Source organism: Dreissena polymorpha, chromosome 11, assembly GCF_020536995.1.
Source record: "Dreissena polymorpha isolate Duluth1 chromosome 11, UMN_Dpol_1.0, whole genome shotgun sequence".
NCBI classification, from domain to species: domain Eukaryota; kingdom Metazoa; phylum Mollusca; class Bivalvia; order Myida; family Dreissenidae; genus Dreissena; species Dreissena polymorpha.
The window spans coordinates 25,376,437-25,404,399 of NC_068365.1; the positions used below are offsets into that span (position 1 = coordinate 25,376,437).

A 27,963-nucleotide genomic window follows, 5' to 3' on the forward strand; every position below is an offset into this window, starting at 1 on the left:
ATTATGTCCGCGACCAAGTTGATAAGGTAAATCTCGATTCTAAATATAATTATTCTGTTTGATTGTGTACGTTTCACTCATGTTTTGTCCACCGCGATCGTTGGCAACTATTTACCGCCTGTTGAACTTTACCATGAAACACCGAATGTAATTTTCTTACTGCAACCTCCACACATAGAATTAACTGGTATCGAACATCCCACTAGATCACCTGTTACAACTGAGATTATGTTGTTGAAATCATATTTAACAGTTTCAAAGCGTCTCCTTAAAGTCGTCTGCCACTGGCAAATTATAACGGAATGTCGAATAAAAGAACGCAAACAGCTAAAACGACTGCTTCTTCGAAAGAAGATGCAGAAACAAACTAGTGGATTGGATAAATATCAACGTAGATTTAAAATAAACATTGGCTGGTAATTTATATAACCCAGCATTCGTAAATTGCGCATGAAGGTACATTTGTATATATCAGTCGCAATTCATCTGCATACCTGGAATACGACTATCTGAAGCATACTGCACCTCTGGTTGTTCTAAATACTTATGTGTCCCTAACGTCACGACCGCGAGCATAGCTTGACATTAGTCCTATTATTTATTAGATTACATACCGTCTGGCTACAAAGATGTGACCGTTTCTACCAATCGGATTCATTGTTTTGAAATCGTTGAAGAACAAAATTATCCATGAATACAATAAACTGGATCATATGTGGGTTACCTAGCTCTGCGATTTGAAGTCGAAATTACATCAATTGTGCGGATTAAATTTAGTGAAATGGATGCAGGTCTCTATCAAGCGTTGAACGGGACGAACGGGACGCACGGAGTAAGACATAAATTCATTCATAATTACTTACCGACCGCACATATATTTATATAATATGTGGTAAATTAAAAATGAAAAGCAAAACACTTCCCTGTGATTTTATTTGGTTCGATTTTGCTCGATATTGATTGCTTTTAAACTAAGTCTTTTAATTTATTGTTATAAGAAAAAATCGAATACATTGTCGTTGTGCTCTAAATGACCTAAAATATATTACGCGCTCGGAGCGTGAGACTCGGTTTTCTCATATCTATAGGAGTCTCGCTTTGGGAAAACGGGGCTTACTGCATGCGCGTTATGTATCTTCTAATTATCTTTGGACGACACTTTCCGTCTTAACTGGAATTTCGCTAAGAAGGTACTTCTTTAAAAAGTGATTCAAAAGGAAGGTATCGTCCCTGATTAGTATATGCGTACTGCACAGGCTTATCTGGGACGACAATGTGCGCCCATGCATTAAGCACGGTTTCCCCAGAGCGAGGCTAACATATAAGTCGTAGTACAGAATTGCATTAAACGTTGCATCACCCACTAACAAAGTTTGAATGACACACGTGTTATTGGCAGATAAAAGGCAGAAAAGCAACTTACCTAAGCCCGATTCTCATGAGCTTGTTTATAATCTAAGATCCCGGAAAACTACTGAAATTATGTAATACCGGTAACATGTGTTGTATTCTTATGTCGCAATTGACATTGGTGATATGCATCGAAAACCCGACGCGCATATACGTTAACAGGACTCAGAATGTATAAGGATGTACGTAACCCGCGCGTATTTCAGGTATTGGTATTGTAGAAGACTTCGGACACAACTTATTAATAATATTAGCCGTGTTCTGAGAAAACTGGGCATAATGAATGTGCGTAAAGTGTCGTCCCAGACTAGCCTTTGCAGTCCGCAGGCTAATCAGGGACGACACTTTCCGCTTTTGAGACATTTTTCGTTTAAATGAAGTCTCTTCTTAGCAAAAAAAATATTAAGGCGGAAAGTGTCGTCCCTGATTAGCCTGTGTGGACTGCACAGGCTAATCTGGCACGACACTTTACGCATATGCATTATGCCCAGTTTTCTCACAACACGACACATAAATATTTGATAACCTGACAGTCCCAAATAAATGTAGCATGCCACTAATTTGCGCTATTATGTAAATTACTACTAAAACAGTTATATACTGCAGAAATAAATAATATAGAACAATATTATACTCGTGACAAGAATTAAATCTTTTTCGACCTTTATGCCTCAGTAGTTTGTTATCACAAGTTCGGCAGTTCTATGCCATCATACAATTGATATTTTGTTTTATAAAAGTTCAGGAATTGGTAATTTATTTTAGCTGTACCGTTGTTTTGTTTAAATTAATGTATACATTAAACATGTGATTGAAATGCCCTGTTAAGTATCGCGTGATGAATTAAAGTTAAGTTATAATACGTTATAATCCACATTACAAACTGACTATTAGGATTTAACAATGGAGTATCCTACGTCAGACTAATCACCATGCAAACTCATATGGTAAAAGGAACGGGGATTGAACCAGGAGCGTCTAGAAGCGCTTGTCGAACAACTGCGCGAACCAGACAGTCGAGCCTATCACGACATAATCCCTATATACGGTAATTATTTTACATACACCTTATCACGGAGGTGTAACTGTTTCGACCAATCGGATTGGTTGTTATTAACTCTGGTGAAGGTCGAATTTATTTACGAACAACATAAACACATTCGGACCCATTTCAGTAGATAAGAATCTGTTAAGTTGAGATCGGAACTACATTTATTGTGCGGCCTTGACTTATTTCCTGAAAATGGATGCAGGTCTCTCTCAAGCGAAAAAGGCAAAACTGGCCTATGAGTCCGGGACGAACGGGGTAAGACATACAGTCATTCATTATAACTTAATGACCTCGTATAAAAGTTAGTGGTCTTTTTAATAACTTAAGAAGCGCCTTTTCCTGTGATTTGATATACTTTAATTTCAATCGGATTGCTTAAACACTGTTATTCATTTAATGTATTGTTATATTAATACATCAAATACAGGAGTTGATGTGCTCTAAAAGAACATGAACAATATTACACGCTCGGAACGGTTTACTAGGTTTCACGCATACATACAATGTACAAGACATTGGGCGAAATTGCATCATCCGTCACACACAAAATAAACTTTATTGATACGTTTTTCATTTTAAGGATAGCCTTATATAAACCTCACATGACTTATCAGAACAGTCTGCGCCTTAGATTCGTTTTCAATGCACGAGGATCGTAAAGAAATGCGGTGAAATTGTTCGATACCGGTTTAATGCGGAGCGTTTGTAATTCATCACAAAACCTGGATTTTTGAGTAAAATAATGGCATTATTATCAAGGACATTTATACGTGTATTGTTCTGAATGAGCGATTTTGACATTACTGCACTAGTGTACAGCCTTGTTGTGAATATTTTAAACCTCTATAAATTAACATGCGTAACGTGGTAATTACAAAAAAGCCCGATATGCTCGCTTCGTTCTTCTTCATAATGATATATAAATCACACGATCATAAACCTTTCTTTCCGTATTCACTGGGGGCTGACGAGGTATAAGCGTAGGCCGTTTCGCTACGACGTCGGGTATATGTTTTACTACGAAAACATTGTGTAAATACACTACTTAATAAGGCGAGTTTCATCTTTTGTGGTATTTATGGATTAGAGAACGAACATCCAGTAATGGTAGGTACTTATTTTCAATAAGAAACTAATTACAATTGTGCGCAGTTGCAACCTTTACATTTATTTTGAGCTTAAATCGAAATATTTTGATTTGAAGCAATGCATAAGGTGGTTATTCTGTTAAAATAGCCAATTACGGTAACTTAAATTGAATAAAACTTTTTGTTCCTTTGATTCAGAGTACATTACACATTTTGAAGTACAAACCAGGTTACGAACATTTTTTTAATTATCCAAATGGTTTGTTTCGAAGGAAATTACAAGTTGCTTTATGTATAGGTTTCGCACAGAGTATGTATTGGTTGTGCTACGAAGTACAAATATAGTGTATAGGTTACTCAACGAAGTTTCTGTATCAGTTACTGCAGACTGCCATTGCCCAGTGCAAAAGATGCTGTGCTTCATTGTGCGCATAAACATCCAAACGGAAAGGTGTCCAGGTGTACAATACAGAAATCGCACGTTTAATATTATGGGTGGCGACATAAACAAGTATGCTGAAAATATTACATTCAATCCGGTTTCTGGCAAATTGATAATTCCGACAAAATCTACAGTCACAGAAAGTCTTGTGCGAAAGATATCACGAATAAACACAGCATGTCCATTGTCAGATTATTTATTATTATTAATATATTATTCTCATTATCTCGAAGTTGTAACGACATACAAAAATAGTTGGGGATATCTGGAGAAACCCGCAGACGAAAACAGAAAAAGGAAAATCGAAAGTTAAGCCCAAGTCTCACTATTGCCGGTAGAGCCCCGGTCCATACCGGTTTGCTAACGCAGGTCGACAGGCGAGAATCGGGATGATTCTTAGACATTTTTTTAACGCGGTCACACTTTTTCCCAGTGCCGCCCCGGTTGAAGCCGGTCAACAGCCCGACAGAGTCCCGGTCAACCCCGGACTGGTTTATCCCGGTGAAGCCCCGGCAGAGCCCCGGTTGTCGCCGGTAATGCCCAGGTTGATCCCCGGTGAAAGCCGGAAGCGTTCCGGCAGAGCCCCGGTATACCGTCACTTCGCCGGCACTCAACGGGGCTATACCGGCATCATACACCGGCAGAGCTTCGGCAACGCCCCGGTTAACCTCGGACAACCGGGGCACCACCGGGAAAGTATTAAAATGTTTAATACCTCCGGTATGAATCGGAAGTCACCGGAAAGGACCGGCAACGACCGGCTTGGCACTGGAACAACCGGGACTGCACCGGGAACAACCGGGACGGCACCGTCAGAGCGCCGGTTTACTTATGTACCGAAGCTATACCGGGACTCTGTCTGCATTCACCAGGCTCGCCGTAGCTCTGCCGGGGTCTGTTTGGGCCCCGTTGGAGCTACGGTGCCGTCCCGATTTTTCCCGATGCAGTCCCGGTTGTTCCCAGTGCCACGCCGGTCGTTGCCGGTCGTTCCCGGTGACTCCCGGTTCATCCCGGAGGTATTAAACATTTTAATACTTTCCCGGTGGAGCCCCGGTTGTCCCTGGTCGTTCACAGTTCATCCCGGTGGAGCATCGGTATCCCGGTAGGGCCCCGGTTCATCCAGGTAGATTCCTGATCACGCACCGGGGCTCCGCCGGCATCATAGTGAGACTTGGCTTTAACCGCTTTGTAACACGAGGTAAATCTACCGGCCGTCGTGTACGCAGTAAACAATAACCTGTGACAGAAACCCACTGCCACACCTTTATAACAATACATTGATTTAGCAATTGCGGATTTGTCCCATTGGGATCCTACTTTCCACACCTTACGGCTGTTACATGTGTTGATTTTACAGTTAAAATCATGTATACTTACATGAAATTCATCTAAAAATTAGTTGGCGATAACAGATTTTCAAGAATCGCTTTGATATATATACAATGTAAAAATCAAAATCCGTATGAGATAAAGAAGGATCGAAGTTGGGACATGGGATTTACTTGAACTTAAGCAGTGTTTCGAGATTAGCGAGTTGGACATAACGAGGATCGAACGAATGTTATTTGATAAAGAATACCGTATGCTAAAAACCTATTGTCGGTCTCTATCTAAAAGAACGTATAAGGCATTGTCACAAAGTGAAGATGCGTAATTATTATTAAGACCGACGTCATTAAGTTCTCGACTCTCAACTGTCGTCTTATATATGGATTTTCGATTTTGATCGTTTCGTTTGGCCTAGTCATGAATTTAATAATACGATAATAATGTGCATTACCATGTCGACTTTGCGCTTCGGGTCATCTTTTGTCGTTGTTACTACCTCTTCCGAAAAGGATACATCCAGCCACTCCATGACTCTGTATTAATTTTTTTTCTCTTTATTTCGCCTTTGAGAGATAACCAAAACGTCTTCTGTGAGAAACGCATACACGCTAAAGCGTTGTCGTAGCGAGGCATATACGTATACTGTCAGAGACACGATCATGCATAATAATACTATTTAGCCTTTATTTCTGATAACTGGATCACCCTACACATTTATAAACACACCAGTGGCTTAACGATACATACATCATTATGGAAATTGTAAAATTGTGTCAATTAAACACAGTTGTAAACCTTAATTGCATTTTTTTAAGTGAAACTTGACTTCGGTTTGATAAATCAGCGGTATATTTAATGTTTAACCGCATAAACCAGACACATGTTGAATCATAATTTGATGTAACAGATCTCTGAAATGTCATCGTGCTTAAATTCAGAGTTTTGTTATTACAAAAGCATTATCTTACCTGTTTTAAACACAAATTTCCACTAATCCGTTCTTCGATGTCATATGTATTGACGAAATGTTTTCGTAGTAAAACATATACCGGACGTCGTAGCGAAACGGACTACGCTTATACCTCGTCAGCCCCCAGTGGAAATACCGGTAAGCGACTTCTATAATTGGTATTATTCGCATCGAATTAAGCTGTATATCAACAGGATCATTAAATTGGCGTTAAACATCTCATTAGTTCGACAAAGACACGTATATGTTCTATTTAATGTGGTCTACTATTTTTAAATAACAATATGTCAGTTGTAGTCAAGTATTAAATTTTAATGCAGACATTAGCTGTAATAGCAAGGTATATACATGTATAGTCGTTGTTGTATCAATAATACCGCGTTCTTTGGCACGTATCCCGTATACATGCCCATAAGAGCGGTATTGATGATGAAAATGGCGGCAACTAGTTTAAAGTGGGGAAATAAAGTTGCGGAAACTTTTTTGAAGCAATCGGGAACCCTGGTGTACGTACGTGCGGTAATATGAACAAGCAAATAAATACAGTAAGAAGACGGTATATGGAATTTATAATAGCACATCACATGTACGAACACTTTATTATCAGGCGAAATCCATTAGCCAATTACGATTTTTTAAAGTTGTTCTTTCATATTTTTTTAATTAACCCACAGCTGTGCATGTCATTGTTATCACAGACAGCTTCAAACACATTTTGATGATCCTCGTGATAACAATGTGTTACAGGTCGACAATTCTGTACGCGTAGTATTCATACTTTTTCATATGGCGAGCATTTGGTGAAGCAATTCAGGCGGACTTTATAGGTCATATATATCTCCAATGGCATTTTATCATGTACATCAAGTTAAGGACACTCGGCTTTGATAACGGTCTTCTTATAGTTTCATATATGAGCATTTTTAAAAGCGTCATTCCAAACAATAACAATTTGATATTAGGGAGGCATCATGTAGTCTAAATGTATGAAATAAAGTAATACGCTTCATATACACTCGAACATTTCGATAGCTTATCTATTTATATTACGTTTGACTTTATCTGTCTAAAATAAAATTAATGTTCTGAATACCAATATGGAAATATGTATATATAACACTGTTTCAGTACTATTATGTCCGTCAAAGTCTACATGTTTCGCGTGATAATGCAGAAATGCATAGTTGTTTGAAGGCCTCATTGAAAATAAGATTGTCATTGTTAAACTGTTTGCATGACTTTGTATCAATGTGGAGTCTTAATGAGTTACCTTCAGAAAATAAAGAGATTATTATTATTATTATTATTATTATTATTATTATTATTATCGTTATTATTATTATTATTATTATTATTATTATTATTATTATTATTATGGCATGCCATAACTTACCGACGCCATTATTTGAAACGTCTTAAATAAGAAGCAATGTCAAAGTTTAGTCTGAAAAGGTAAACAATTTGTCGTAAGTGTATATATAGCAAACGGTAGTGTTACAGAGTCGTTTTGACCTACTTGTTGCAACAAGACAAGCAAACAAAAGTTTATATGCTAACAGGTATAAACATGTTTTAAACCATCTATTCCTTTAAGAACAGCTTTTTAAATGACCAATCTCTTTAAAGAACTGGTGTCCACATGGCTTTACTTTATCGTCGTATAACTTTGATCGATTAAGATTGTTGTCTGAAGTCAACTTGGTTGTTATTACCGCTTTTTTGAAAATCGGTAAAGATTGTTGTATGGGGTCAACTTGGTTGTTTTTACCGCTATTTTGAATTGATCGGTAAAGATTATTGTCTGGGGTCAACCTGATTGTTGTTACCGCTATTTTGAAATTAGTATGTTGCTCACAGTAACCTTCGTCGGTACTCATTTTAATGATATATTTCAGTTTTTGGATATTTGCTTTGACCTATATATGGGCCGTGCTCTGTGAAAAAGGGGTTTAATACGTGTGCGTAAAGTGTCGTCCCAGATTAGCCTGTGCAATCCGCAGATGTTAATTAGGATCGACACTTTCCGATTTTATATGTTTCGTTTCAAAGAAGTCTCTTCTTAGCAAAAATTAAGTTTATACGGAAAGTGTCGACCCTAATTAGCCTGTGCAGTCCGCCGGGACGACACTTTGCGCATAAGCCTTTTCACAGAGCGCGGCTCATATTAGCTGTTCTCATGCGTACGACTTTGCTACGTTTGAAAGCTTATGCATATACTGAACGTAGTTAACAACTTATGCCTATGAATGTATATATTAATAAAGAATGTTCGCATCGTATTATTGCATGAACATATTTGTATATGATCTGCATCTGAGTTAGAGCGCAAGCATTAATAGCAGCTTTGCGAGCTTGTTGGAGCTGTAGTGAGTGTGAATTATTTTTTTATTATATACCGAAATACCCAAATACAGCCCGGAATACTCGTTAAATGCGGGCGCGTTAAAGAGCCGGTATAACGCGCACTATTTATTATCGTGTGTATGTGTCATAATATACTAAAAAGTTTCACTATAAAAATCAATGTTAAAGCGACAACTTTAAGCTAAAATAAATGCAACATTTGCACATAGAGACCCCCATAACCATACCTGTTCTTAAGTCATTCTAAGCGGAATCAATTTATGCAATAAAAAAGATATGTCATGTACAAACCAAGAAAGAACTTGACACAAATCAAAATCGACTTTTTTTGCAAAATAAAAACCAGCCATTTTCTATTTACCTCTTTCATTGCAATGTTTTACTATAGTCTCTAAGTTTATCATATTTCAGGGATTTAGTAGTGAACACCTATTCATGCCCTACCACTATCTCCAAAAGATAAAACCAGAACAATAGTTAAAGGCGTAAAACATGCCTTCGAGTCAACTATACAGCGCTTACATGACACGATTATTTAGTATACTGTTACCTATACGTTGTAGAAGGAAAACGGCTCCGTCAGCCACTCGAACTACGTGGAGGACTATGACGACACCGAGGGCAGCTCCTCCATCCTGTTCTCGGTGCCAGAGAAGATTGGCGCCCTCGCAACGGCGCTCAAAGTGTTCAAAGTGAGTACACATTTGCGTGCATTGAGATGCGCTTTAATTGTTTACGCATGTCTTAATACGAGCAGACGTGCAGTTGACAGCCGCTTAAAGTGTCACGTGGGTCGCCATGCATGCAATTTTTCGTTTTCGTAAAAGACGCATTTTTACATAAATTCTAAGAGATGGGTGCTTTTCCCTCTTATATGACACATGTGTGCAATAGAAAAACGCTTAAAGTATTTACTTGTGTCAAAGTAGACGCAAACATATTGCTCTTATTGTTTTATCTGTTCTTAATAAACGGATACATGCAATTGAGAGTCGCTTAAATAGTTTGCGTCAATATTATCTTATAAAAACCTGCACGCTAAGACGTCATCAAATTATGAAGTCATGTTAAATAAACGCATACGTTAATTTAATAAACAATCAACAATATTCAAGTGCATACATTCAGTCTCATTATGGAATCATTCGTGCAAGTATATGGAAGCCACTATCCGATACATTACTACACAGCAGCATGATATAACTACATCTTTGTACACAGTGCATAATTATAATCCACGCTCTGCAAAAATAGGGCTTAATGTGCATACAGTTTCGTCTATGATTAACCTGTGCAGTACATACGGGTTAGTCAAGGACGACACTTACCGCTTTTATGGATTTTTCGTTTGAAGGAAGTCTCTCCTAAACGAAAATCCAGTTTATGCGGAAAGTGTCGTCCCTGATTAGCCTGTGGGAACAGGCTAACCTGGGACGACACTTTACGCTAATGCATTTAGTCCTGTTTTCCTATAGCGCGGCTCATATTCATCTTGAATGTTTAGACTCACAAGGTGAATCTGATCCATATCGAGTCCCGGCCCTCCAAGAAGAGTGACGATCAGTACGAGTTCTTCGTTGACGCCGACGATACGAAAGGCGGTCTGAAGGACGCTATCCTCGCACTCAAAGGTCAAGGTTACGATGTCACGTACCTGACCCGCAAACACCAGCGGGGCTCAAGTAAGCTGCTTTTATGATTGCGTTTTATTCTTAGAAATGTGGGCCCCTTCACAAAAAATGCATTCGAAGTCATTTTCTTTATAAATGAGGTCATGTACCTGGTCCAAAACAACAGCAAGGTTCAATAATGCACCTTTTGTAATTGCGTTTTATTATTAGAAATGTGAGCCTCACAGAAAAAAGGTCGTTCAAAGGTCATTCAAATGTTATTTTTCGATAAATGAAACACCAACGAGGCTCTAGTATGCATTTTGTATGAATGCGGGTAATTATTTTCTTTGCGATTAGTTTGCGTCTTACAAACTCCTTCCATTAGTAAAGGATACGATGTTAAGTATTTGACCCTTCCGGAAATGACAACGAGCCCTTGTCATGGCAAGGTTTGATCCGGATTCATAAGTTTGTTTATGTTCGTTTGAATTTCATGTTATTATAACTATTCTTTCTGCCGGATGTTTCTTCACGTACATGTGCTTTGGTCCGGCTGTGAATATCTTCGTCTGTGCGATAGTCTGCGTTTTTTTCTTTCGTATGTCCGTACGAATTTATTTGTAATTTTTTTCTGCTATTTAAGCAAGATATATCTTTGTCTCTTCGATTTAAAAAGTCTTCGTTTACGGCATGAGACATTCGCTCAGTCTGGTTAGTAGCTACACTGTCCGCTATTCAGTCACGCACGGTTTCTTGGTTCCATTAATGGACATGGTCAGACTGGTCTTGAGTTTTGTTGGCCGTATTTGACATAAGACTCATTTTTGCATGACGCGGCTCATATAAGTACATGAGTCATCTTTCTACGTTTCGTGTGTCATGGGTTAAATGTTAGAAACGGATAGGCGACAACATATTACGCAAGTTTCCCAAACTTGTTGTTTGTTATACACCTATAGTTAATAAGGAGATGTGAGGTTGAACTTTCTGGTATAAACTTAGGTTCAATTGGAAAAAAACGTGTATTATATTAATGCGTTTTATTTTCTGAAATAAATGCATGTAATTCTTAATTTTTTCATAAAACTCTATACATGTTCTGAAAGAAATCCTTTTTTTGCGCTGATGGTATCTAAAGATGTGAGCGTGGTATTAAGGTTGTGTGACTATGCACGCGAACGCGGGCGCATTAGCTGCCTGCATTGATATACTGTGACAATGGTATTTGAAAGAAGCATGCGTTAAGTCCAACACGTGTTTCTATGAGCACCTTGTGATCAAATTTAGTAAAGTGTGATGTCCGCATGATGAATGTTTGATGTCTTTATGATATATGTGTGATGTCTGTATGATTTATGTGTGATGCCTGTATGATATATGTGCGTTATAATTTATGAATGCTAGGAGGAAACTCCATCTCAATTGACAAAGAAGGTAAATATTCCCATAGCAACCATATATACATTTTAAGCGCATAGTTTAATAAGTTTGGAAGATCGGTTGGCAATTGTGGTACTTATATCTGGGTACATTTTTTTGAAAAACAAAATTGACATTTTCGTTTTCACCAAGTGCAAGCTTCAGTATAAAAAATCAACTAAAACAACAAAATGCACGAGTTATGTTTTCACCATAGGCTCATAAACTTTGCTTAATCGCAATAATGTTTGAAGTCTATAGTGAACCATTAGAACATCGTTTATTTTCCCTTTTATTTGCAAGAAAAAACTAAATGTCGCGATCGGCCTTGTACATTTGATTGCTTTCGGCCTTGCATATTTAATTCGTACAGTATGGCCGCTATGTCGAAATATCGTCTCATCAAATGGTCAGTTCTTCCCGTAAAATGTTTAATTCGGTATTAAATACGCGAATTGCTGCTGCATGGTAAACAGGGTTGAAAATTGATAACTTTGTGGTTGAAATGAAAATTAAGCATGAAGTTATGTGCACAGCGTACCGGCTATGATTCGATTTTTCATTCTCACCTCCTCTCACCTACAAACAAAAGGTTACTCTCGAATTGACTTAAAAACTATGCGCTTAAGTACGGAATACCGTTAGGGCCATCGTGGTTTCACATTAAAATCCAGATGGCGACAATGCGATAGAGCGATAGTACGATGGCGACCATTTGATAGTACGATGGCGACAATGCGATAGTACGATGGCAACAATGCGACAACGCGATAGTACGATGGCGACATTGTGACAACGCGATAGTACGATGGCGACAATGCAATAGTCATATCGTACTGTCGCCATCGTATCGCTGCCTTGTCGCCATCGTACTATCGCATTTTCGCCATCATACTATCGCGTTGTCGTACTGTCCTCGCATTGTCGCCATCGTACTATCGCACTGTCGCCATCGTATTGTCGCACTGTTGTCATCGTACTATCGCATTGTCGCCATCGCACTATCGCACTGTCGCCATCGTATTGTCGCACTTTCGTCATCGTATTATCACACTATCACATTGTCGCATACTAAAGTGATATCTCATCTTATACTTGTCCTTTTTAGCTCGGCGTTTTCGGAGAAAACCCGAGGTATTGTCATAGCCAGCTCGTCGTCCGCCGTCCGCCGTAATCGTCGTGCTAAAACCTTAACATTGGCTCTAAAATCAAAGTGCTTCCACCTACAACTTTGAAATTTCATATGTAGAAGCACCTTAATGAGTTCTACACGCCACACCCATTTTTGGGTCACTAGGTCAAAGGTCAAGGTCACTGTGACCTCTAATATTAAACTTTAACATAGGCTCTAAAATCAAAGTGCTTCCACCTACAACTTTGAAACTTCATATGTAGATGCACCTTGATGAGTTCTACACGCCACATCCATTTTTGGGTCACTAGGTCAAAGGTCAAGGTCACTGTGACCTCTACTATAAAACTTTAACATTGGCTCTAAAGTCAAAGTGCTTCCACCTACAATTTGAAAACTTCATATGTAGATGCACCTTGATGAGTTCTACACGCCGCACCCATTTTGGGGTTACTAGGTCAAAGGTCAAGGTCATTGTGACCTCTAAAAAAAAATTATGACAAGCACCCGTAGCCGAGCGTGGCACCCGTTATGCGGTGCTCTTGTTTTACTTCCCGTGCACATATGGCTTGTGGTGACGTTTATTAAAAAAATTATATACTCCGTCTGTTTTTTTGTAGTAATGCTATATGTATATACATATAACATGTGTAGTCTGGTATTTGTAGTGATGCTATATATGTATATACACATGACATGTATAGTTTTCTTTTCTGTAATTGAGTAGATTTGATTGTTTTGAGATCATCGACACTATCTATATCATATCTGTATCTCAATTCAATATTGTACAAAGATCGTTTGACAATTAAAATATAATTATACGACATATATAAAACAAATGACTTTATAATTATCCACTGGCTCGTGTTTGCAACACACTGTTTAGACATCTTTCCGTACACGTGCACCACGATTGGATCACACATTAAAGCTCATCAAATTATACATATTTTTCAACATACCGCATTTAAAAAGGATTTCCAACTGCTGAAAATGCCTTTTAGACATGATCGTAAACGTTTTGTTCCTTACTCTAAACTTCATCTAAATTGAAAAATAATTTGGTCACATTTCTGAGATATCTAACAATCATATTATCGTTTGGCTTTTTATTCAAATACAAACTAAGATGCAATAAGTGTGTATCAAGAAATATTGAAAATCTAAAAAATCATACTACTTTACTCAGTGACTACGAATGGTCAAGAAGTGTTAACTCTTAATTAACTAGTAGCCAATAAAACCCAATTCTAAAATGTAACGACGGTTTTCATTGGTCTTTTCCTTATATTAGAATAAAACTGTAAATCGTCGTTGCTATACATGTACATTTGACTTTTTCAACCACTGAAAATTGTTGTTGCATATGAGCTGGATTTTCATTGGATACTATTTTTTTTAATGAAATAACACCTATAGCCACAGTGTCTGTATGCGTATTGTCCACATATCCTACTAGTGTGAGCTTCTTGCTTTAACTGTGCTGGGAATCTTTAGGCTTGAATTTTCTAATTGGTCAATCTTTAGGCTTGAATTTTCGAATTGGCCCACTTTACAGAGGGGGTAATCACGTGATACTCAAGATGGCGACGTCCATGATGAGACAGTTTTGTTTTGTTTTTCGCCGTTTTATACCCTTTATTACTTTTGTTAATTTTTTAAATGACGCTCACTTTCCAGCCATATCAGTAAAAAGGTGTTAATTGTTTATTTCGTATTTAATTTCGCTTTTATCTCGACTTTACTTCCCGCAAATTTTCTTCGTGGAGCCCTAATTAGGTCATCCCGCTAAGAAATTTCGTAGCGAGTAAAGTCGAGGTATAGAGCGAATATTAGTATGAAATAAACGCCAGTAACTTTCTTGCTAATATGGCTGGAAAGTGAGCGAAATTAAAAAAAAACAAGTAATAAAGGGTATAAAACGGCGAAAAATACCTGCCTCGGCGTGGTCGTCGCCATCTTCATAATCACGTGATTACTCCCTCTGGTTACCTTCTGTCTATTCATAATATGTAGTTTAGTTAGTATATATTATATAGGCGTAAATGGAAGTAATACCATTACACTTTTCAATCATTTTCTCGACATGGAAAATGAATACATGACTATCAATGTTAACATGTGTATTCTGATGACTGGTAATCAATCATTTTTAGGAGACTCTAATTGTATTGTTTTATTACGTTTTTTATCTATCAAATAACTGTCTAAATTATTCTGATATTGCCATTTGTATAAACAACTTTTTATTTTATGCATATACTTGACTTTGGGTTTCTTGTATATGATATTTGTATATTTAAAATAAGTTTTCTATGTAAAATATTCACCATGTACGTCAAATGGTTGCCTTTCGTATTCAATCAAAGAAGGAACGTAACTCAAAACAACTAACATAACACGCCTAGCGACCGGGAGGTCACGGGTTCGATCCCCGCTGTGGGAGCGTTCATTCGATCTCCCATATAGACACCAAGTACTGGTTCTAGGCCCAGGAAACGGACTCGAGAGCATTTCAAATAAGTAGGAATTACTTTCTATGCAATCGAGCTAAAATAAATAGGTTTAAACTAACTAACATAAATAATTATCGCCTAATAATCAATCTGATTCCCGTTTCTTGTGCAGTACCATGGTTCCCACGGCGCATCGCCGACTTGGACCGGTTCGCAAACCAGATTCTGAGTTACGGATCAGAGTTGGACTCGGACCACCCCGGCTTCACGGACGCCGTGTACCGGGCACGCCGTAAGGAGTTCGCCGACATCGCTTTCAACTACAAACAGTGCGTATTCATTTTGAGAGGTTGTGTATCGTTGTTTCAAACCACCCAATAAACAACCAAATAAATGAGTTCAGATGATAACATGTTATTAAAGACCGACATGTTCATCATTTGAATTGAAGAAATTATGCGTCAGAGTATGTAAAAATCTCCTTAATTTTCGCACCATCGTCGTTTAGGCCAGCATTTTTTTTATTTGTTTTACGGGAAATTTTTCAAAAAAAATGAGTCGGGGGGGGGGGATAAATAAAAATTAAAATAAAATCATGAAAAGTGAGCAGTCTACCAAAAAAATAAAACTTAAACTGTCTAAACTGATTATTTTTTTTATTTTTGAAAATGTAAAATTAAGCCAATTTAACCTTATGTATACTTGCATTAACCTTTAAGTGTTTTATATATCTTATTACACTGTTGTAGAAGCTTTTTATAATAATAGTAAACATATTTTTATATATATTTATATGTAAAAGCACCTTTCGCATGTATTATACTATATTGCTTCAATAGAGACCATTAACCACGCCAGGTGTGTAGTGTATTATAGTGATCGTTAAACTTTTGTTGAGGGTTAATCATATGTATGTTTATAACAAATATAGCATGCATTTGAGTTAAATAAAAAAGAATTGAAAACTTTTTACATTGTTTAAAAGCTTTAAATAACAACCAACTTTGTAACTTTCATCCATGGGTGGAATATGCACACTAAAAAATACTATTTAATATACAACAGACTTGCTTTATAACATGCTAATTTGTATCAATCATGAGAAAAAATCAGCCACATAACAGGAAATTGGACCTTAGGGCGATTGCGACCATTTTGGCTCTAAAAGAGCAGTCTGATCAGGACCCAAACTGTCTAACAAAATTGTCATTCAGTCAGTTCTTCTAAAGATGTTAAGCGAACACTTTGGATCCTGATCAGACTGCGCTTGAATTGATCTTGATCCAAACTTTGTGTAGTGAAAGTTCTAGTACATAAAATGTGAATATTTTATTTAAGAAACCGTCAGGTATAGACTTATAAAAACATGTGCTGCATTTCATTTTATATTCAGAGAGAGGTATAGTGTTTATATATGTTAAGTGAACACAAGAGGCATGACTACAATATTTGGTGTGTAACATCGTTATGAGATTCTCTTTGAAGTTTGTTCAAATCATGCAGAAAATTTGCCCTCCCTAGGGGTTACTGTTTTGCTTATTAATATAAATAATATAATCATTCTCTGAAACCGCAAGGCCCTTTGGTTTGTTGCGTTGCATGCCAACCATATAGTGGTTCTTTGCTAAGTTTCCTCAAAGCATGTCTCCGTGGTCAAAACTGTTTGCGCTTCAGGGGTCAACTGATTTATATAGATTAATGTCTTTGATAATCCCTAACAACACAGACACCGCAAGGGTCAGGGCTTCAATATTTGATGTGTAACATGTTAGTGTTTTCTTCTTCTAGGTGTGATCAAATCATACATTTGGAGTTAAAAATAACCCGTCCTTGTTTCACATGCTTAATATTTACTTCTATAATAAAGAGTTAAACAATATTATTCTCTCAAAACGCATGGGTTAGGTGATAAATTTTTTGTATGTGACATTGTATGGCGGTAATCTTCGTAGGTTTTGTATCATGTCCATTGGCTTCACATTAGCCCCAACAAAATATTGAGGTAAAAGACACAATATACCTAGAAACCTAGAATTATTTCATTGAACATTTTCTTAAGTGAAAGCCGTATAAAGAATTAAATAGCACATGTAGCAAGGATTTAAATTGTTCTACTAGAATTACTCTGCTGACTGTATATAACTTACTCGCAAGATAAATTATATATAGAACACAACTTTTGAACTATGTAATTGTAAATTTTAAAATAGTATTTTATTTTAAAAATTTCGTAAAAGACTCACAGTATTGTCAAAATAAAATGGTGCAAACTTTTGCAAATATTATTTTGTTCCTCTCTTATTCACAGTTTACGTTCAAGTGAAAATTTCTATGGAATGTGTTGTCTGTATTATTTTAAGGAGAAACAGCAAAAACATGTTTTGGATATATAATAAACAGAGAGAGCTATATAAATGTGAAGATAATAATAACCCTTGGAACAAATACATAGAGCCGATTGAGCACCAGGGCCGTTGCTACACTTTGGGGGATTGGGGCCGGGGCCCTTAGAGGGGGGAATTTCACGTCGTTTTTGGCGAAAAGGGGAATTTTACAAGATCTTTTCACCAATCATTCAACACTTAATATTACTCTATTTTAATGTAATTTACATAAATATGCATTTAATCAAAGGTTTATAGCAAGATACCTGCTGGCAACATAGGTATAAAAGTAAAAAAAATATTTATTTTTTTTTGTTTTGAGGTGGGAATTTTTAGGTGAAATAGGGAAAAAAATATACTATTTTAAGGTGGGAATGGGGCCGAATTTCGGCCCGCAAAACGGCCAAACGAGGGCCCTGAGCACATTTATCAACAGAGCCTGAGGTGTGATACATTTATTTGAATTCCTTGCAGTACAAATCTTGCAGTATGAAAACATTATTTACAGTTGATAGAACATAATATTTCGGCTAAATAATAACTCATTTTTGAAAAATAATGTCAAGAAAAATAAATAAAACTTTCTTGTGGCTTTGACGGACATACGAATATCGGGACCCAATGTTATTTTCTTCAGAAGCTGTGTTGCATACTTTTTTCTAAATAAAGAATAGATATGGGTGGGTGGGGAATGGGATTATTGATGCAAGTACCCGTGGTTCAGTCCTCATGTTCATTATAAAGAAACGTAAAGTAGTACTTCTTGGACATTTTCGGGATGTTGATTTTTATCTATAAAAATATTACAGGATATGCATTTTAATTAATACGCATATTTATTAAACCTACCCAAAACTTTTTAACACGCCGAAAGTTATCGATGGTGACACCTCTGCATCATCTGCAAAAACTCATTATTATTTTGAATATCGTATCACATAATATGGGCATGATGTCAAAATGGTGTTCTGAAGATTATCTTTTCTAATTGAAATTGTTTCTGCTCCGTTTTCAATTAATTTGATTTTAAAATATGCTACATTTGTCTCGTTGATGTTAATGTCCGCCAATTCGGAAATGCAATAGGAAAATCATTTGTTAAATACTCACCGATTGGCTAATAGCGTGTGGTATTGGCTGCAATAGCCAATGAAAATCGCTGACGCTTTACAAGTCGAATTGGCACAACGAAACAACCCGTATTATAAACAAATTTTGAACAACACTTTCGGCAATCTGCGCAATTTTTTTCTAGTTTTGGATAAAATACTAGGTCGGCGGGTGAAATGTAAATGAAAAAAAAGAGTGACTTTTATTTTTATTTGTATTTGTCGAAAAATAGGGTCGGTCGCTCCCGTAAAACAGATAATAAAAAAATGCTGGCCTTATCGGCAAAAAACCCGACTCATTGCCATATTTAGCCACACACAAAGGCTAACCACGCTTGCGTGTATATAAATTCCAAACTCAGTATTTTTTAGACCTACAATTTTAGGTTTGGCGTTTTGTTGCACTTACACCTTTTGGGCAAAGGAGTCCGGTTTTCGAAGCAAAGTTTGAGTGTGTAATGATTGACTATGTTGATAAATTAATGAATTTAAGATAAAATATGTGAGTACAACTGAAATTAATGTTTTTAGTGGGACTCCGATCCCCAGGGTGACCTACTCGGAAGACGAAGTGAAAACATGGTAAGTATTGCCTCCGCCGTTTTCCCATTTTACTTTGAGACAACATTTTCCCAGTCTCACCAAACTATATCGACATTTAAGATTTCCATACATGAAACAATTGTACATTAAGTAATCTTGACTCATACAAGGTACCTGCGGGTATTGCATTTTGATTGAACAGCCAAAGGCGCATCAAAGACTTTATCCGACGGATCTCTGACCTACAGTTCGTATACGTTTAATAAAGGATTAATATCAAGCATGCAGCTGTTGCCGTAGAAAAAAATGGGTCCGTAACAACAGAAAATATCCAATTGGATTGTCAACGTCTAACGAGGCACCAATGCCCCTGGAACTGACGAATTCAATGTTGTTGTTTTTCTATATCCGCAGGGGTACGATTTTCCGAGAGTTGACCAAGCTGTACCCCACACATGCGTGCCGCGAGTTCAACCACGTGTTTCCGCTTCTCCGGGACAACTGCGGCTTCCGGGAAGACAACATTCCGCAACTCGAGGACGTTTCCAACTTCCTGCAGAGTAAGTGAACGATAGACATGCCCATTAAGTTGTGTTGCAGAGCGGTGAAATGCGTTGACAATGGCAAAATAAGTGTATTGCGCATGTACACGAAAGTGGGATGTCTTTGTCCAATCAAACTTGTTCTGAATATTCAATCAGGTATGATGTGTATGTACTATCAATTATCAATCATGGTGCGTAGATGCAATCAAGTGTGTCTAGAATGCATGCCCGATCAATTCTAAACCAATGCTGGTCTCGATAATTGTTTGTTGAAGAAACAGTAAAAAATACATGTACCGGTATGCTAAATGTAAGGCTTTGGCAATAATTTCTACTGTATTTTTGAGGGTGGCGTCGAAATAAAATGTATAAAGAAAAGCCGTGTAAACTTTTCTTATTTCATATATGTATGGTGTTTTGTTAAACTATCAATCTTTTCCCTCCATCAAGGCTGTACGGGGTTCCGTCTGCGGCCGGTTGCGGGGCTGTTGTCGTCACGTGACTTCCTGGCGGGACTGGCGTTCCGCGTGTTCCACTCTACACAGTACATACGCCACTCCTCCAAACCAATGTACACTCCAGAACCGTGAGTATCTGCGTCATCTTTCGTGGCTCCTAGACCCAAGGTCGGTGTTACTCTTCACGGTCAAATATTAAATATGAGATTTCGCCTAAGTTGTAAGAGGATGTAAAGTTGAGTCTCGCGCGTAGCTTTCTCTCATACGTCCGGTTACATATCCATCAGTTCGTGATATCGAAGGGTGCCTATTGCCCATCCTTCATTATAAGTGCCGCAATTGTAAACACTGACCGACTTGTGATTTGGGATATTTCAATATGATAAACAAAGAATGTATCCATTTTGTATCTTCAACCGAAAGGTCTACAGTAAAACAGGGAATTTGCAACCTCCCTCTATGTACATTAGCCATCCGCTGTCCCTCTTGTGCGAGTGATTGTAATTATGACGATATTTTGTAATTCAGTTAATTTGGTTCAAATATTCATTGGCAGATACATAGATCTTGGTAAAAAAACGGTGAAACAATTTTACATATATAAGACTGAGAGAGAATGTCGTATTCATGAATTTGAATATTTATGTGATACGTTATTAATAATAATTATTTCACGCAAAACATTCTTCAAGAGCCACGTCTTATTGATTAAATTAGTTTTCAATATAAATGTGTGGTTTTGTGAATGTTTCTCTAAATAGATGCTTATATCCGGTATTAAAAAGTGCAGATTTCCTCACATCCTGGGCGAAACACATTAACATACAAGGAACATTTATTAAGAACAGTGTTTCACTCTGGTTTTCTGTCCATTACGCAAAAACGTCTAACCAATTAAAATCGAACGCACAACTTGTTGTCTACATTTTTTGTCCAGTAAAACGGGATGAAATGTTTGCTTGGTCGCGAAACACATGACGTTTTTGCGCCGCCGGTTTATTTTAATTGTATGTTCATCGACTATCGCGTTTCTGATCAGTAAAGGCTCTATCAACGCCATTTATTTCGGACCCACACTTAAGTTATTATACGTATATTTACGAATAGTTTATATCTCAAGATACAAAAAGATTGAAATCCCAATTCTTACATGTGTTAATTTAAATACTTCAGAAAAGGCAGTTGAACGTTATGAATACGACCAATACAAACTTTCTTTCGGCAATCGTAAACTGTACTGTTTCCTAACCTCATTCGGTGACGTCTGCCATGAACTTCCTAGTCACGCGCTTGTGTTCGCGGGTCTTAAATCGAATTCCAAATAATTCTAAATACAATAAGAACGATAGTTCAACGTTATCAATACGGCCAATACAAACTATCGTTTCGGAAACCTAAAATATTTAGTGACGTCTCCTAAGAACTTCTTGGTCACGCGCCCATGTTCTCGGACCTTAAGTCCGCCATATTCTCGAAAACTGGCGTATGAAAACCATAAATTTAATGTTTCCTTAATTGTTATAGCGACGTCTGCCACGAACTACTTGGTCACGTGCCACTGTTCGCGGATCCCATCTTCGCCCAATTCTCCCAGGAGATCGGCCTGGCGTCGTTAGGTGCCCCAGACGACTACATAAAGAAAATCGCTACGGTAAGTGTATTAATTAACAGAAGGCGTCACAGTTTTCGGCTTACAGAAAGCATACATTTTAAAAAGAAAACTGGAAATTACGAAAAAAAAACTGTCTACTAAGCGTTTTATTGACTTCTATTCAGCCATAACGTGGAAATTAAATTTATGCGTACACGTTTAGTGTAATTAATAATGTTGCAATTAAATGAAAAATATGCTAAATTATTTTTTCGGCATTTTGCGCTCATGGTCGCAACTTCTTTTTTATGTCTTATTCAAGGTTTGTCATTAGGGCTTGACTATCTCATATCATTATCAGACAGTTAGATGTAAAATTGCAAACGGAAAATCATTCCTTTAAATTCTGATAATATGTTATACAATTATTTAAAATACACCTTGCACTTCAGTGCTATTGGTTCACGGTGGAGTTCGGTATGTGTCACCAGGACGATGAGGTCAGAGCATACGGGGCGGGACTACTGTCATCGTTCGGAGAGCTCCAGGTAGAATTACCTCCCTTTGCATATCACCATACTCCGCCTATAGATTTGACTGTTTCCGAGCATGGTCATTCTATTCTCTGCGGTCATTACAGACAACGGGATGATGGTCGATTCAAACAAATTGTTTATCGTACATGTTTGAAGTTGTTGTTAGTTTCTATATCACCTGATTGCAAAGGTTCACTATAAGGATATTTATGTCGAAAATGCACCCACTGGCATTATGCTTAAATGGAATTTTCGGAAAACCCGAAAAATAGAGTATAGCCTGGTCGGAATATATCACGTTCCAACGTCATTGCATATTAAACGTTTGCAGGGATTGGTAGGAATACGATAATCATTACCGATTTTAGTTTCGACGGTAGTGGTTACCACCGATGTGGTGCTAGCAATAGGAGTTTGAGTCGCTAATAATGAGAGTGATCCATTCGGTTTACAAAAACGTATCGATTTTCTAATAATTCTTCAAAATAACAATACAAATATTGCGAAAAAAGATTTCTTGAGGACAAACAACCCATTTATGCCTAGCGTCTAGAAAAAAGGCCTTGGCAAACAGCGTAGACCCAGATGAGACGCCGCATGATGCGGCGTCTCATCAGGGTCTGCACTGTTTGCTTAAAGGAATTTCTGTAAGAAATATTCTAAATATAGAAATAAATATACTAGACATCCCTAATTTTGGGAATAAATTGATCCAATTTAGAAGGATGGGAGAGTCCACTAGGCACAAATGTGTTAAAATCATACCCAAAATGTGTATTAAGAAATACAAAAGTTTCCACGCTCACACTTAAGTGCAGATAATATTTAAGACATTGCTGATAACGCTTGTTGAAGCCAGTCCTTTAACGGCATATGTGTTTCTATAGATAACCCCATAATAAGAAACGCTATTCAAAATGTATTTTGAAAGCTGTCTTTGCTTGCACATATATTTAAGCCTCGTTCTGGAAAAACTGGGCGTAATGCACATGAGTGAAGTGTCGTGCCAGATTAGTCTGTGCGGTCTTTATAGTATTTTTTTCGATTAAAAGAAGTGCCTTATTAGCGAAAATCCAGACAAGGCGGACAGCTCCGTCCCTGATTAGCCCGTACGAACTGCACAGGCTATTCTGGGACGAAACTTAAAGCACATGCATTAGCCCAGTTTACTCAGATCGCGGCTCATTCGCATGGCGGTATCTCTGTTCCAGTACTGTCTGACTGATAAGCCCCAGAAGCGGCCCTTCGAGCCCGTTAAGACGGCTGAGCAGGACTATCCTATCACAGAGTTCCAACCCATATACTTTGTGGCGGAAAGCTTTGAGAACGCCAAACAGAAAATGCGGTTGGTGTTCTCTATTTCAGAATTATAACAACGTTCGAGTACCAATAAACCTGTATTTAATGCCAAATTATAACGAAGTTTACTGCTAACAACGTTCTGCTTTTGACATTGACCAGTTTATTGATTTATAGTTACATACGTACAAATACAAATATCATCCTGATGGCTTTCGATCCTTGAGAACCATTGTCTCTCCACAGCACAATACCACACCAACATTTTGTATTATAGTAAAAAAAATCGCTGAAAATTGCATATAACATTCAATATCTGTCAAAAACATATTGTGTGCCTCGCAAATTATATAATATTAGTGCTGGGCCACACTCCTGGTCCTCGCATAATGCAGCGCAACGCTTGGAAGGATTTCATAAAATTCGGAACGTACTATCAATTGAATCTCCACATCGTATTAAATGTCGGTTACACCTTTATAAATAAATAACATATTTTTAGACCCTCTCCCCATACAATTTAGACCCTCTCCACATACAATTCTCTGCCTGTACTCATTATATGTTTCTTGTTCTGTGAAAATTGGGCAAAATGCATGTGCGTAAAGTGTCGTCCCAGATAAGCCTGTGCAGTCCGCACAGGCAAATCAGGGACGACATTATCCGCCTTAACTTGATTTTCGGTAAGAAGGGACTTCATAGAAACTAAAAATACCATACAAGCGGAAAGTTTCGTCTCTGATTAGCCTGTGCGGATTGCACAGGCTTATCTGGGACGACACTTTACGCACATGCATTAAGCCAAATTTTCTCAGAACAAGCAAGATGCTTATACATGTATGCGATATCATTCTTTCTACCACCAGTTGTTTCCTTCTCTTTTCAGCGAGTACGCCTCCACCATTCCGCGCCCGTTCTCGGTACAGTACAACCCCTACACGCAGTCAGTAGACGTGATAGAGTCCCAGTCCCAGCTGCTCAATCTCGCCAGGAACATCAAGTGTAAGTTGGTGGTTCCTAGCCCCTTGTATATGCCAATTAAGTTCCCGCCGTCAACACCGACCTGACGCTGCGAATTTTTATGATGCAACTGTTATCTGGACTGGGTCAATGTAGCACCGGACTGGTCAAATGGTCGTAATTGACCAAGACTCATACTTGACCACTTAAGCATTTCATTATCACTGAGACTAAGTATTTACCACTTATGTACCACTTACACTCTTTAGTGACTACGACTCCTCCTAAATTAGTCTCGTAATCGACGTGTAAGTCGTATGATTTTACGCCCTTCACCTCATCCATTGTGTCATGTACTTTTTATTCCCCCGATAGGGTGGCATATACAAGTTGAACAGTCCGTCTGTCTGGCTGTCAGTCTGTGTGTCCGTCCTAAAACTTTAACATTACCCATAGCTTTTGCAATAGCAACTTGATATTTGGCATGCATGTCTATCTCATGGAGCTGCACATTTTGAGTAGTAAAGGTCAAGGTCATCCTTCCAGGTCAAAGGTCAAATATATGGCTTCACAGCGGCGCAGTAGGGGGCATTGTGTTTCGGACAAGCAAATCTCTTGTTCATATCTTTTTCTTATCATCCACGTGACCAAATTGTTATCTGTAGTGCTATTTGGTTCGTGTAGTCTTTCAGTTAATACTGTTTGATATTGTTTTCTTGATAGAACTGGTATTTTGTAAACTGCACACCGACGTACGCTTTTTATTATTAATCGACATTGCAGCAGATAGACGAATAACCGTGATCATATTTAACATTAAACAATGACAGTGAGGGAACGCCTATGACCACCTCATTTCGAGGCTAGTATAACAGTTGGACGTGTTCTTAACGCGTATAGTGGTTTGATAAGTCTTTATGCCTTTACTTTGTTTTATCAATACCTTGACTGTAACTGGTAAGCATTGGTATTTTCAAAGGAAAATGCCCATAACTTGCATTATAATATGACTCGCGCCATCCGAAATTGGATCTTATTCCATAAACGACCAGCGTAGCTCCAGACCGGCGCGCACATTCGCACATGCTGGTAAGTGGCTGCCCTGTCCGCTTATGAGACCGCTATGTCATGTATGACTTAATAGCGGAAAGGGTTGCATCCGCGCAGTCTAGTCTGGAGCTACGCTTGCCGCATACGGCATAAGACCCATTTTCGCATGATGCGGCTCATATTAAAACTTACGTATGTTTACAGCTGAAATGACTTTGCTGGAGGACGCTATTTCGAAGTTTAAGTAACAAGTATAAAGAAGAAAAGGTGAGCAGAAATCATCATAGAAACACGGACACTTTAACGACGGATTACTTTTTTTGTATGAAGATTTTTTATTTTTTTCACAATTTTCTGTTGTACGAAACCCCGCGAAAAGTGATGAATGTATTTTTAATGGAGACCAATATATAAATGGGTGTCTGGTCTAGCAGAATATTTTGTAACGTTATAAAGGTTTGCTAATGCATGTATGTTAACATTATGTGCGTAAAAAACACGAACCTGATTGTTTTGTAGCGTTTACTTCTGTTTTTATTACGACATCGTTTGCTCAATTTTCTGTATCAAGCATGTTGTCTAATTTTCTTCATAATGTATGAAAGTGAAACTACAATTTGTTTGTGTGATATTCAATATACAACTTCAATTTATTGTACAATGTATGGGGCATCCTTTTGAATTTACGGAATATTGTATATAATATATTTGTCGGTGGATGAATTATTTCATGAATATTGTATAATTATAAAGTATCTTTGCATGTATATGTGCTTGTGCATGAATGAACACACGAATACTGCTTCTAACTGAATTATCGGTGTATGAATTTGTTTATTTATTCATTCTTAATTCAAGTTGTACATATTTGGTATTGCGTTTTTGATGATTGCTTTATATTCGTGTTTTTATTTATTGCTATACACTTATTATTCGGAGAAAGCGTGATAATCGGGATACGTGGTTATGAAGAGTACATTTGTGTATTTAGATACAGTGACATTACGCTTGCTCTATCGAACTTACCGTATATACCGTTGGCTTACTTTAAATCAAATTAAATGGTTGAGAAATGCATGTCCGTACATTCGAATATGTTTGAACAACGTCAGTGAGTTGTCTTCCTTTTGTAGGAATTTGCTTGTCGAAACTCTTCTTGATTAAAATATGAGAATGCTGATCGTCGTAGTTGTCACTATTTTAGTAGCTAACCCATCGGGAACTATCAGGCATACTTAATGGTATGTATTAATCTTTATGCAACAAAAGCGTTCTAATATTGTAACTGATCATTAGTATACACTTTTGATATACACCAGTGGCTTAGCAAGAAGAGAATTTAATCTGAGGCAGTTTATATATAGTATGAAGAGACCAGCTGCCCCTCTCCAGCTTTCCGGTTAGCGCATTCGTTGGTACACGCGCTTCTCAACTCGGTGACCCGGGTTTGACCCCCGTTCCTGTGTGTGTGTGTGTGTGTGTGTGTGTTTGGGGAGGGGTATTTGGTCACAATACCGAATAGGTGGGCTTTTCTCCTTGTACTCCCGTTTCCCGAACAACAAATGCTAGTTTTGCATATTTTTAAGTAAAAAACAAACACACTACATAACTAGAAAATTGCAACTATATGTCAACATTCGTGAGTCTTGTTATATAATTATGACGAACAGGAGGGTCACACTATGGGTTCACACATAATGCAGCCTCAGGCGCGGAGAGACATAATACACTTCGGAATAGACACTTCCCCTCTTCTTGGCCAGATTAAGTTTTAACAACGAACATAATTAAATCTTGTGATTTGAATAATGTTTTAATTCAAACTAACCCAACCACAATAGCATCTCAGGTTGCCATAAACTCGGTGGATGTGAGACCACCAAATAAACATGTTTGGAATAATAAGTCTTTGTTATTTTATGAAAAAAAACACGTTTGGTCTGTAAGCAGAGGGAACAACCTCGTCGTTCCACGGCGTTTCTCCGATGCTTTCCATAATTTCGTGAAACCAACCGCGTCTCTTTAGCCGAAATATACATATAAACAAGAATATTGCTCGCGATAGATCACAAACTGTATTTTCATTGTACATGCACTGTGACATTGGCCTTCGACCTTTTAATTTTAAAATCAATAGCAATCCTGCGATTATCAAGACTTATACATTTATATATGATGCTGCTAAAAGCGTTCTCAATATATTATGTGAAA

The 27,963-nt window shown here is 37.7% G+C and overlaps 1 protein-coding gene across 4 annotated transcripts; it reads left to right on the plus strand.

The window, feature by feature from the left end:
* The first annotated feature begins 605 nt into the window (after positions 1-605).
* On the plus strand, positions 606-26,932 carry LOC127850483 (phenylalanine-4-hydroxylase-like). 4 transcript variants are annotated; one of them, XM_052383567.1, is made up of 13 exons: positions 606-832; positions 9,218-9,346; positions 10,159-10,336; positions 11,672-11,701; positions 15,450-15,606; positions 19,302-19,352; positions 19,728-19,873; positions 20,309-20,444; positions 21,841-21,967; positions 22,360-22,455; positions 23,655-23,788; positions 24,629-24,744; positions 25,957-26,932. In XM_052383567.1, the coding sequence occupies exons 1-13, from the start codon at positions 782-784 to the stop codon at positions 25,998-26,000; spliced, it is 1,395 nt and encodes a 464-aa protein (XP_052239527.1). In that variant the 5' UTR covers positions 606-781; the 3' UTR covers positions 26,001-26,932. The 4 variants fall into 4 exon arrangements, with proteins under 4 accessions (XP_052239527.1, XP_052239528.1, XP_052239526.1 ...); XM_052383568.1 differs by lacking the exon at positions 606-832 and adding an exon at positions 1,470-1,616; XM_052383566.1 differs by lacking the exon at positions 606-832 and adding an exon at positions 2,549-2,716.
* The last annotated feature ends 1,031 nt before the right edge of the window (positions 26,933-27,963 follow it).